Here is a 12,738-nt window from a genome sequence, read left to right on the forward strand (position 1 = left end):
GCCCACCATACACCCCCAGTTAAAGACATACTTACTTGCCATTGTTAAATATGACAGTGCAGTTGGGCCAGCAGTCATGGTTCACCAGGCCCAGGTTGGGGAAGATGCCCACGCCCACAGCCTGCAGGCCTCTCTGATCACTGAGAGTGAAACCGTTGCAGTTAATCTACTCACAGGAAAAGATAAGAGTCAGTCCACAGTCACAGTCTAGGGAGGCACAGAACACCATCCTAGCAGTTTTAAAGGACTTTAAGATGACAGAAGACCCAGTCTCACCCTGGAGATCCTCAGAGAGTGTGGAAACAAAACAATTAGTCCCCTGTTTCTGTGTAACTTCCAAATGACCCATGAGATTAGTACCATGGGTGAGTCCCATTTCTGCAAAAATCGCAATCTTAGCTTGCAAGGTTTTTTTTTTTGGTTTTTGTTTGTTTTTTCAAGACAGAGTCTGACTATGTCACCCTGGGTAGAGTGCCATGGTGGCATCATAGCTCACAACAACCTCAAACTCTTGGGCTTAAATGATTCTCTTGCCTCAGCCTCCCAAGTAGCTGGGACTATAGGCACCTACCACAAGGCCTGGCTATTTTTTTTTTTTATTCTAGTTGTCATTGTTTAGCAGGCGCAGGCCGGGCTCGAACCTACCACCTTTTGTATGTGGCTGGCACTGTAACCACCACGCTATGGACGCTGAGCCAGCTTGCAAGTTTTAGTGTTTGTATTATAAAAGGGACAAAGAAGAAATACTCCCCTCCTTTTTCTGTATCTGGGTCTGACGTGGCTGTCCCTCAGTACCCATCATGATTTCTCTCTTCATGCCCTGCTCTGTGTGTGTGTGTGCGCTTCTCTCTCCCCCACCTAATTGCCTGCACCCCTTCATAAATTAAAATTGACATCACCATCTCCTCTGAGTTATTTTGTGTCTCAGGGGTAGTTTTATACTCCCTATTCACAATTTAAAAATCTAACAAATGTCATATTTAATACCTATCTCTGCTATGCAAGACAAATCAAGTTGATTATTACTAATGTGGTATTCAGTTGATTTCCTTTTTCTTAAAAGTAAGTTATTCTTTATAGAAACAGATTTCAAATATCTGCTCTCATGGTATGAAGAATGCATATGAATAAAAATAACTAGAAGACATTAACAACTGCACACAAATGTCTACTCTATATGTAAATACATACCCTAATACAGTATGAATTTAGGCACTTACATGGCTATTTGTTGTGGATGAGGAGAATGCACTTTCTCCATTTATTCTCTTTGGACATTTAGCAAGTTCATGACATTAAGTCTGCGAGTACCACTAACAGGCTGTGTTACTTTGGGCAAATCTCTTTCTTCTCTGAGTCCTGGTTTTCCCATCTATAGGTTTAATAAGTTAGACTAGATGAGCTCTAAGAATCTTTTCTGCTCTAACTTTTGGTATTTGGACTTCTCTGAGTCCTGGTTTACCCATCTGTAGGTTTAATAAGTTGTATTAGATGAGCTCTAAGGATCCTTTCGGCTCTAATCCATGGTCCTAGTCTCCAGACCCCTTAAAGATGCTCACGATTGGTCCAACACACCAATTCACCCCAAGGCTATCCAGTATAACAATTAAGAGTAGAAGCATATTGTAAAATTACACGAAATAATATATGGGAAGCCGTGATGGTTAATTTTATGAGCTACATGGCTGGGTCGTGGTGCCCAAATAGTTAGTCAAACTTATTCTGTGTGTTTCTGTGGAAGTGTTCTTTGCATGAGATTAACATTTAAATTAGTGACCTTTGAGTAAAGCAAAGTGCCCTCCATAATGTGAGTGGGCCTCATCATTCAATCAGCTGAAGACCTTGACCATGAAGGAATTCTGCCAGCAGACAGCCTTTGGACTCAAAATGCAACTCTTCCCTGGGTCTCCAGCCTATTGGCCCAGCTTACAGATTTTAGATGTACCAAGCCTCCACAATCTCTCTTCCCAAAGGGGAAAGACTGGAGAGATGCTGAGTATGGGCGTGCTGCTATTGCTATGACAACAACCTCCTTCACCAGCCTGCTCACCATCACCACATAGGGGCCTGGCCTACCAGACAGGAGATGTCTACCTCACAGCCTGGGGCCTGGGGCTCCTGATCCACCAGGCTCCCGACCCCACCTCATGGACTCTTGTGGCCTCCCCCAGCTCTGGTGCTTCCCCTACCAAGCCCTGACTCCCCTCTCCCTGCCTTACTCCCACCCCACCCCACGCCCACTATTCTACATCATTCCTGCCTGGCAAACCTGGGGAAAGATTTCCAAAGCAAATGGTAGGCAAGAAGGGAAGGTGAGCAGGAGTCTTCATTTTCAACATGAAGAGGAGAAAATTTAGAAAGTACAGATAAGCAAGGAGGTAAATTACCATCCACATCTATAATCCAGAAATGATAAATAAGCAAAAGTTTATATGCAGGATGCCAATTTCAAATAGAGCAGGAATGATTCCATAGTAGACAAGGCCAGAAAAACAATATGAGGTGAGAGGTCTTCATTTAAGATTCTGTTCCCCTTCAGTTATTGTTTGGCCTCCCCTCCCAAATCTGGCCTGGCAGCTTCTGGAAATTGCTTAGTTGGACAAATCCAGCTTATTGAATAACATCCCTCCTTTAAGAGGAATCTTACTTTCTAGAATTTCTGGATTTTCTTACTTGAGTCATATAAGGGCCTGGCCCTAAATGGGAGAAGCAGTAGGTGATTCTGCTACTTCTGCTAAATTGAGGGCAGACATCCCCAGAGCCTCCGGCTGCCTGGGGAAACATGGTCTTTATAGAAATAGAAGTCACCCTCCAGGGCAGATGGGGCTTCACCCTTAGAGCTATTCACCTCCACAAGGCCCCACCCTCCCAAAGGAGGAGGAGGGAATAAAGAAGGAGAAAGACAGGGAGGGTGGGGGAGGGATCCAGGCCCTACCACTCCGAAGATGTGCGAGATGTACTGAATGCTGAACGGCTGGCTCTGGGGCGGCCAGTACTGCAAGAACGTGTCCACGTCTACCCGCAGCTCCTTCTGCTCCTCCTCCCCAAAGTGCTCCACATGGTTCTGCAAGTCATCCACGGAGACCAGGCAGCCCTCTGTGAGCCCGGTGCCCTCTCTCTCCACCCGCCACATGATGCGGGCTGCCAGCCTGCGGAGAGAACAGCGTCAGGCAGCCCATTGCTGCATTCATTCATTCATTCATTCATTTGGCAAACATTTACTGGTTGCCTAATGCATTCCAGACACAGTGTTGGGCCCAAGATAATAATTTTAAACTATGTAGATAGAACTTCTTCTACCATGATGCTTCTTATAACAGGTAAGACATAGTAAACAAGATCATTTTAAGCAGTTAAGTGCTATGCAGAAAATAAAATAAGGTCACATGATAGAGAGGGGATAGGGAAGGAGAAACTGAGGTCACCTGGGGAGGTATCAAGAGGAGGTGCATTTGGGCAGCAACTGGAAGGGACAGGCGGAGCGGCTCTGCAAGAGAGAGCACTTCAGGTAGACAGAGCAGGGAGCACAGAGGCCCTGAAAAACGAAAGAGCTCAGCAAGATGGAGAAACAGCAAGAAGACTAGGGTGGCTGGAGCATGGGAGCAAGAACTAGAGATTAAATAAAGGCAGAGGGGTGGGCAGGAGATAGGTCTCATGGGGTCTGGGGACTCAGAGAGGTGCAGCAGCCTGGGTATCTATCTCCCAACAGTGTGGCTTCCTGGGATGAACACTGGATAAGGAGCAAAGGAGTTGACCTGTTTCCACGCCTTACTGCATGACTCTGGGTAAGTCACTTGACTTTCCTGTCCCTAAAGGACGGACAACTATTCCTTGCTATGTTGACCACCAGAGGTATTCAGGGAAAAAAAATGAGGGAATGGATGTCTATGTCATGAGTTAATGTATTTGTATTCTTAATTTTGGGGTAGACAGAGGTGGAGAAGGCAGTCAAGGTGGGGAAACAGTGTGAGCAAAGGGCCAGAGGCTGCCACAGCCACAACAAAGGGATGGCCCTGGCCTGGCAGGAGCCAGAGGGCTCTGGGGAGGAGAGAGAGCACAAAGAGACAGGAGGGGACCTGAAGAACACAAAGCCTTAAGTGTGAGAAAGGGGGCATACGTCACCCTAACTTCACCCATACTTCTGGCTCATCTTGCCAGATCTTCAGATTTCTTTTTCAAAAGAAGCCAAAAATCCTGATTTTTTTTAAGTGAAATTTCCCCATTTTGAAACCTAAGTGGATCAATTTTAAAATACTAAACATTGGAGAGCCAAACAGGAGGAGTCAGCAGGACGGCTTCAGCCAGCAGCCACAGTTTGGGACCACTGCTGTGAACTGGAGGGTATAAACAGAAATGACCAGATCCAGTCTCTTAAAGGCTCTTTTTGGATTTGCAGTCAGCCTGGCTTTCTTAGGCCTAGAAATGCTGTCACTGCCACCACCCCCAACCTGACATTTAGGAATCCCAAGCACCACCCTGGGCCCTGGTCTGACCTGATGTTCTCATTGGGCACCTTTCCGTATCTCTTGATGGCCGAACACTCATTCTTGTGGTTCAGCCAAGCATCCTTCTGGCAGGTGCGGTCACAGTAATGGGCAAACTTGCACTGGCCGCAGCGATGGAGCTTCTCCTGCCTCTTGAAGCAGGTGTGGCACACAAAATTAACAAGGCTGGAAATAAAGAGAAGGCACGTGATCGGGGTGTAGAAGATGGAGCACCATGCTAATAGGAGCGGTCACTGGTTCTTGAAGGAGGCCACTGGGAGCAGGACAATCTCCTGGCTGGCATGGAGATGTTTTTAGCCCAGAGACAGGCCCTCAAGCAACTGCAAACATAAATGAGATAAGATCAGTGGCTGGTTAGCAAGCAGATGTTATACCTTGAACATTCCTGATGCATCAGGGTAGGAGTTAAGCCCGTAGGAAAAGAACACATAGCAACCATTAAGCATGTGATCCTCATACGTGGGCTTCCCACACCCGTTGTATAATGTTTCAGTAAGAGGCCACGGCAGAGGTTACTCCGGGCTTCCCTGCACCTTTGGGAAGTCCACCTCTTACGAGCATTGTACTTCCAATCTGTGTCCTGGCTGGTTCCTGTGTGCACTGATGGCATGGCAAAGCGGCACTGACAAGAAAAAATGGGGCGCCTCAATGGCACCGACATTGGGGCACAGTGGAAAGGGCACCATGCCAGCCAGTGGGAGGCCTAGGTTCTGGTACAGGCTCAATGGGCCAGTCCTTGTCTTTCTAGCCTTCAGATTCCCGCTTTTCAAAATGAGGAACTTGGAATTCCCAAGACCTCTTCCACTCTAACTATTGCTTTAGCAGATAATTTCAAGTGACCCCAATGTGGGGGACTCAACTGCCCTCTGCATAAAAACCCTTCAATTTAATTCAGGCAAGAGAAATTTCATGATGTGTGTTGGGCCTGGGACGCCATAGATTACCAGAGAAAGTATTGAACTTGCAGTCACCATGTACTGTAACAAGATATGATAGGAGAGCACAAGGTATTCTTTGAACACATTGAGGAAGACATCTGAGGAACACAGGAAGTCTTCCAGGCCAATGGAATGCATTGAAATTCTGTATGGTCCCCTGGCCAAAAAGTCACAGGTCATCAGCACTGTGTCATGGGAGGGGGCATTTTGTGTGACATTCCTTCTCATTGCTGAAATATAATGTCTCCTTCCTAAAGAACATCAAATTGTAATTATCTCCTATATGACGAGACAAGAAGCATGGTAGTGGTATACATGAAACAATATCTACGTGCTGTGATATGTGTCCCCGTTATCTGTGTTTTATAACAGTAAGAATGACAAGGTTACTGATGTCACTAATGCCATCAGATGTATTCTCCAGCTCAGAGAGACTGGAAGTGATGAGGAGGAATAATGTATACCCATTCCGTGAGTGAAGGAGAGAGATGGAGGAAGATGAAACTCCTTACCTGTGTTTCTGGCCTCCCAGTGTTCCCATTAGAGAGCTACAAGTCCCCCATGTTAAATCTGTCATTCAAACAGAGCAGGCCACAGAGGAAAGGTCTTCAAGACAACCTGAGAAGCAGAGTGAGTGCAATCTGATGTGGTCCTGTATCTTTGGTCCCCAACCACACACGCCTGCAAGGTGGGGGAAGAGAAATCCCCACCACTGAAGCAAAGAGATGATGAAAGCAAGTTCAATGATGTGCAGGTAAGTGCTGAGCTCCCCGGGAGGCAGCAATATGTAAGCTCATGTTGGAGTTGACAATCTAAACAGGGATCTCAAAAGTATAAGAAAACAGGGTCATTTGGCATTACAGAATTCTAGAACCTGGAAGAAGAAACTTCTAAAGAACATCCAAGAACAGAAATCTCTGCCCATCCCTGACCATGAATTTTCTAATTCTCTCAGTGAAAAGGAGTTCATTGTTCCCAAGAATACTCAGTTCAATGTTGGCCAATCCAAATTTTGCAAACTTCTTTTACATGTTAAGTTTGAATTTGCCTCCCCAGAAAATGCATTTCTGTTGCCTAATTTGGCCCTCTGGATCCTTGCCCAATAGAGAAAGCCTGGTCAGGTCAGTTCTTCTAGAATTTGAAGACCACTGCCTTGTTTCCCATTCATTTCCTTTCTCCAAGTTAAATATACCCAAATCCGGGTGGGCACAGTGCCTCACGCCTGTAATCCTAGTACTTTTGGGAGGCCGAGGTGGGCCAGATTGCCTAAGTTCGAGACTAGCCTGAGCTGGATCATGACCCCATCTCTAAAAATAGTCAGGCATTGTGGTAGGCACCTGTAGTCCCAGCTATTCAGGAGGCTGAGGCAAGAGAATCACTTAGGCCCAAGAGTTTGAGGTTGCTGTAAGCTATGATGCCATGGCACTCTACCAGGGGCCAGCACTCTCACAAAGTGAGACTCTGTCTCAAAAAATAATAATAATAAATAAATAAATATTCCCAAATTCTAGAACAATTCCTTGTACAACATGGTTTCTGGAATTCTCACACCATTCTTGTGGCCTCTGATATGCCTGCAACAGCTCCCTGTAGCCAAAAGAAGGTGGATTTAACAAGGCAATCAAGCAAGATTTAGTGGCCAGTGTTAGGGGGTCAGGCTGAAGGAATAGCCCAAAGGCCAGGCCCAGTGGTCCTCTTAAAAAGTGGAGAGACAAGTGTAGAGCCAGCTGAGGGGACTACATGGGCTGCTTCTTTAAGCTATATCCTGGGCTTCCTAGAGTCCAGGCAGGTTTCAGCCTCTGGCTGGCCAGCTCAACACACCACTATGGCCCCACCTGCTATGAGATACATTGCTAATAAACTCTGTTAATAATCTTAAAGTGCTCTAAGGTGTGAAAGGTCAGTACTTATTTATAACTTAGAGCAAATTCAAGGTTATTCCTTAATAATATCTTCCTTACTCTTACACCTGCCTTCCCTTAAGCTTTCTTAGTAAGAGAAGAGGAGCAGAATTACATTCACATACTTGAAATTGCACAGAATCCACAGCCCTCATAACTATGCCACAGAGGGCATGCTCTGCTTAAGGTCATTTGTCATGAGTGTCCCCGCAGAATAGAGTATATGGGTTTACGTAGAACCCTGACCATTTAGTGGAATCTCTGACAGCCTGGAGATGGGAAACAGTAAATTTCTCTCATCTGTCTTGAGTCAAGATTATATTCTCTTGCAGGAATTTGAAGTTGATTATCAGGAACCAGATTGCTGAAAAACCCAAGTGAATTTGGTTCTCAAGATGACTCCAAATCTTGCCTCCTGGACACTCAAAAGTGAGACCCTAGGTGTTGACACTTCACAATTATGGTGCCCAGATCAGAGTATACTATCTAGATGTGGTGCTACTTACACCTCTCAAATCTCAACATTGAGCTTCCACTAGTTTCTTTAGTGAAAAATTTACATTAATTTAAAGTCAGATTAAAAATATTGTCAGTAGAAACTCCTGAATTTTCTCAAAGGTGCTGCAGCCAAGTCCTTCTGTTCATACAGCATTGCACTTGCTAGACACCTTTATGGAGGTACAATGGACATATAATTCATATATTTAAAAGGTGCACTTGATAGATCCTTACCTATGCAACTACCCACAAAACTATGATTCCAATCAAGATAAAAAAACATATCCATGACCCACCAAAACTGACTTGTTTAACTTGAAATGGCGTCTTCACCTTTGTCCTTATCTGGTTACTTTCAGTGTAGCATTCCAAACTGTCAAGATCGTTTTGAATTTTTACTTTGCCATCTTTTATATTGGTGTGCTAAGTTTCGAGTCATCTGCACATTTGAAAGTGTGTCTTAGACTGAGAAATAGGAAGGAGAGGCAGATGCCCCCTCCTCAGGTCTTAGGACCCAGACAAGGAAAGCAAACCCAAGGCAGGAAAGAAAAGGAAGAGAGCGAGAAATGGCCTAGAGAGGGAAGGGTTAGAAGCAAGCATGTCACTGGTAGCTCCGTGCCTGTCTACTGAGAGCAATGCCACACTGGGACTGCTCTAATATGGAAGATGCCAAAAAAATGTATATACAATTTAAGAAAGGAAAAGATTGTATTAAATGTGTAATACTCAAGTCATGTTTGACTTCCACAATTACAAGAGGCTTGCAATGTGGCCTGTATTATCTTTCATTATCCATATATATTGACTATTACAACTGTAAGCTGTGAGTACCCGTGGGTACTCTACCCAGGGTGATGGAGTGAGACTGTTTCTTTAAAAAAAGAAACAAGTAGTGCTTGTAAAGATGAAGAAAAAGAATGTCTGTTATGCTAGGTTATAACCTGGAACTTTTATTTGTATTTAAAATGTAAAACAGGCTCCACGCCTATAGCTCAAGCGGCTAGGGCACTAGCCACATACACTGGAGCTAGTGGGATCGAATACATCCCAGGCCCACCAAACAACAATGACAACTACAAAAAAAAAATAGCTGGACACTGTGGTGGGCACCTATAGCCCAGCTACTTGGGAGGCTGAGGCAAGAGAATCACTCAAGCACAACAGTTGGAGGTTGCTATGAGCTATAACGCCAGGGCACTCTACCAAGGGCAACATAGTGAGACTCTGTCTCAAAAAAAAAAAAAAAAAAGAACTCATTTTCAAAATGAATGCATATAGATGGGAAAATGTATTCGGGGCTGACGATATAATGAAGGTCCTCATAATTAACTTGTAGGTGGAATACAATGTTTATTAAAGGTTCAGTGATTTTAGGCAGGGCACATTGGTATATGCCTGTAATCCTAGGACTCTGAGAAGTCAAGGCAGGTGGATTGCTTGAGCTCAGGAGTTCAAGAGCAGCCAGAGCAAAAGCAAGATCCTGTCTCTGGAAAAAAAAAAAAAATAGCTGGGCATTGTGGTGGGTGCATTTGGTCCCAGCTACTCTAGAAACTGAAGCAAGAGGAATCACTTAAGCACAAGAGTTTGAGAGTGCTGTGAGCTATGATGTCAGAGCACTCTACTGAGGGTGACAAAGTGAGACTTTATCTCAAAAGAAAAATAAAAAAGAGGATGAGAGATTTTAAAATGTCCTAACATGAAGTTTATTGCAAAGTTTCTGAACTTAGACCCACATAGATTTGGGGAAGGGTAGGAGTGTTTTATCCCTGGCATTATTTAGAATTGGTGGTGCATGGTAATAATAAAAAACAGATTGATTGTTATTATTTTTTAAATTCTGTGCAAAGATCCCTAATTACCTGTATTGAAGATGGAGCCCTTGACCAGACCTGTTCTTAGTCCACACTACCACTGAGGTTTATTAGGGGAAACTTTCCTAGCTTGGCTCCAAGGTAAAGTATATTTCTGTCCTGGTGTTTGCTTGCAGGCTTCCATGAAATGACTTTATATACACCTCTCATGGGCCTGATTATTGAACAAGCTATCTTTCATAAACTGTAGCTATATTATGTTCCTAGGAATAAATTCCAATAGAATGGCATTCATGTTTCCAGAGTCACTAATAATCATTTTGACCAGGAGAAGGTGAGAAACAGGGCCCAGACATGCTGCAATACAGGCTTCAGCCCAGACTGGGTGTCAGGGAGAGCTTTACATCACCCATGTAATCATTTTATCAGGCCTTGAATCAATTCAACTATCATTTCAACACTATCTCTCCATTCTATCATCTCATGAGATTCTCTGCTATCACTTCATTGTAATAAACTTTTAGCTACTTTTCATAAAAAGAAAATGTAATCAATGAGTTTTTTCTCAGCGTGAACTCACAGTGGATTGTAAATGTGAGCCATTGATTACTTTCTCCAGGCTCACAAATCTGTTTTATGTTCCATTCTATAGTTTTGCTAGACCTGGAGACAAGTTTTAAAAGCTGATGCAACCCAGGAAACCACGTGAGTCATCGTACTTAAATTTAGGTCTAATGCATGAGGCTTACCATTCTCTCCACTATCTCACCTGCTGTTAAGCTTAGCCACGAGGCTGGACCTGGGGAGGAGGAGAACACAGAGTAGGGCTTCTCAAACTTTAGTGTGTACACACATCCCCAGAGAGCTCCTTAAAACTCAGGTATATGTCTGGGTGAGGACTAGGATTCTGCATTTCTAACAAGCTCTCAGGTGGTGCTGATGCTTCAACTTGGAGTAGCAAGAATGTAGAGATGAGAGAAAACCCAAATCCTGCTCCTTCTGGTGGGGCATGCTGGGAAGTATAAGGTAGACAGGAAAAGGAAATTTTAAAAAACAAACAAAAAACCTGTCCCTCTGGTTCTCATTTCCCCTCGTTGGTGGTGAAATGGGTATTAGAGAAGGTCAAATTTGGAGTTGATCAGAGCTGGGTCCAATTCCCGACTTCCATATCTACTGGCTGTATGATCTTAACCAAGTTCCATAACCTCTTCGAGGCTTTGTTTCCTTATGTGAAAATGGCAAGAGCAACACCTAGATCTTGATAAGTTTGGATCTATTGGATGAGACATACTTATTATTTTAAAAATTCAAGCAAGAAGAAAATTACAAAGAAGTTCTGAAATTCTCTTGGAGTGATTTTAAGAGTTATATAACATGTAAAGTAGCCAGCACAGAGCCTGATGCAGGATGAGCGCTCAGAGGACATCAGCCTGGTCCACTCACCCCACCTGTCACACAAGAAGGTTGGAGCAGCTGATGGCTGAGCTCCTGTTCTCACGCAGCTTCAGAGAGGAAGACTGAAGAACCTCTGTGCGGGGACAAGGGCCCTTCCCTGACAGAAATATCCTCCCCTCCCTTTCTTTCTTCCCCCAGTGCAAAAGAGTGTCCAAACAACATGAGATCCTAACACTACTCTTTGGATTCCAAGACAAAGACCACTTGTCCCAGCCAAGCTTAGCTGGGTGACCTTCAGAGAGTTTCATATTTCTATTTATGCAAGAGAATATTTATTCCCATTTACATAGTACTTTGCATTTTTAAAGAGATGCTTTTCATAATTCTCTTCTTTAAATCTTCACAATGACCTTTAGAGTAGTGGTGATCATTATTCTTGAGAGTATCATTTTCATAAGGCTGCCTGATGCTGGACCCTGCTTCCAGCAGACAGCAGCTGCAGCTGCAAAGCCCACCTGCTTGCCTGTAGCTCTGAGAGCACCCGGCCCTGGCTGCCGATCTCCACTCACACTTTGCTGTATGGCCCTGCTGAGCTCTGTCATCTGTCAAAGTCAGGAGGGCTGAAGGGGCAGCTACTGCTCAGCTCCTTTTATGGAAATAGTCAGTTACTAGAGAGATAAATGCAAAGACAAGGTGACTAGGCTTGGTGCCCAGCGCTCAGTGGTTAGGGCACCGGGGCTGGTGGGTTCAAACCCAGCCTGGGCCTGCCAAACAAGGACAACTACAACAAAAAAATATCCCAGCATTGTGGCGGGCACCTGTGGTCCCAGCTACTTGAGAGGCTGAGGCAAGAGAATCGCTTAAGCCCAAGTGTTTGCGTTTGCTGTGAGCTGTGACGCAATGGCACTCTACCGAGGGTAACATAGTGAAACTCTATCTCTAAATAAATAAATAAATAAAATACCATCTCTTAGGAATTTCTCTGCCACACTTGCATGACAAGGTCCACACTCCCCACACAGACCTCTAGGCACATCCATGTGCTAGCTGTGACCACGCCCCTCAACTCATGTTCAAAACACATCCTCAGATGCAAATGAATGAGGATGGCATTATTATGAAGGCAACCTCCCATTTGATCTCATCTATGTGTAAAAGGCAGTTGTTCCCAAACATCTGAACTCAAGGATTGTTTAGCAATATTTGCCAATATAGTTCACAACGGATCATGTAACATACAAACATAATAAATAAATAAGTGCCAAATTAAAGGCATAAGTCTGGCCAGGCACATTGGCTCATCCCTGTAATCCTAACATTTGAGGAGCGAGAGGAGAGAGGATCACTTGAAGCCAGGAGTTCAAGACCAGGCTCAGCAAGAGCAAGACCCTGTCTCTACAAAAAATAGAAAAATAGGGTTGGCACCTGTGGCTCAAGTGGCTAAAGTGCCAGCCACATACACCTAAGGTGGTGGGTTTGAATCCAGCCCGGGCCCGCCAAAACAACAATGACAACTACAACCAAAAAATAGCCTGGCGTTGTGGCGGGCACCTGTGGTCCCAGCTACTTGGGAGGCTGAGGCAGGAGACTTGCTCGAGCCCAGGAGTTGGAGGTTGCTGTGAGCTGTGATGCCACAGCACTCTACCCAGAGGGACAGTTTGAGGCTCTGTCTCAAAAAAAAAAAAAAAAA

The 12,738-nt window shown here is 44.5% G+C and overlaps 1 protein-coding gene across 2 annotated transcripts in view; it reads right to left on the reverse strand.

The window, feature by feature from the left end:
- SMYD1 (SET and MYND domain containing 1) overlaps positions 1-12,738 on the reverse strand; it is a 44,971-nt gene that overhangs the window by 21,519 nt on the left and 10,714 nt on the right. For both annotated transcript variants that reach the window (XM_003799186.1, XM_023518796.1), the window contains exons 2-4: positions 4,494-4,670; positions 2,936-3,149; positions 36-166 (exon numbers count right to left, since the gene is read on the reverse strand). In XM_003799186.1, coding sequence (XP_003799234.1) covers positions 36-166; positions 2,936-3,149; positions 4,494-4,670 — 522 coding nt within the window. The remainder of the gene's footprint in view (positions 1-35; positions 167-2,935; positions 3,150-4,493; positions 4,671-12,738) is intronic.

Source organism: Otolemur garnettii, unplaced genomic scaffold (genome assembly GCF_000181295.1).
Source record: "Otolemur garnettii isolate 467f Iridium unplaced genomic scaffold, OtoGar3 scaffold00147, whole genome shotgun sequence".
Taxonomy (NCBI): Eukaryota; Metazoa; Chordata; class Mammalia; order Primates; family Galagidae; genus Otolemur; species Otolemur garnettii.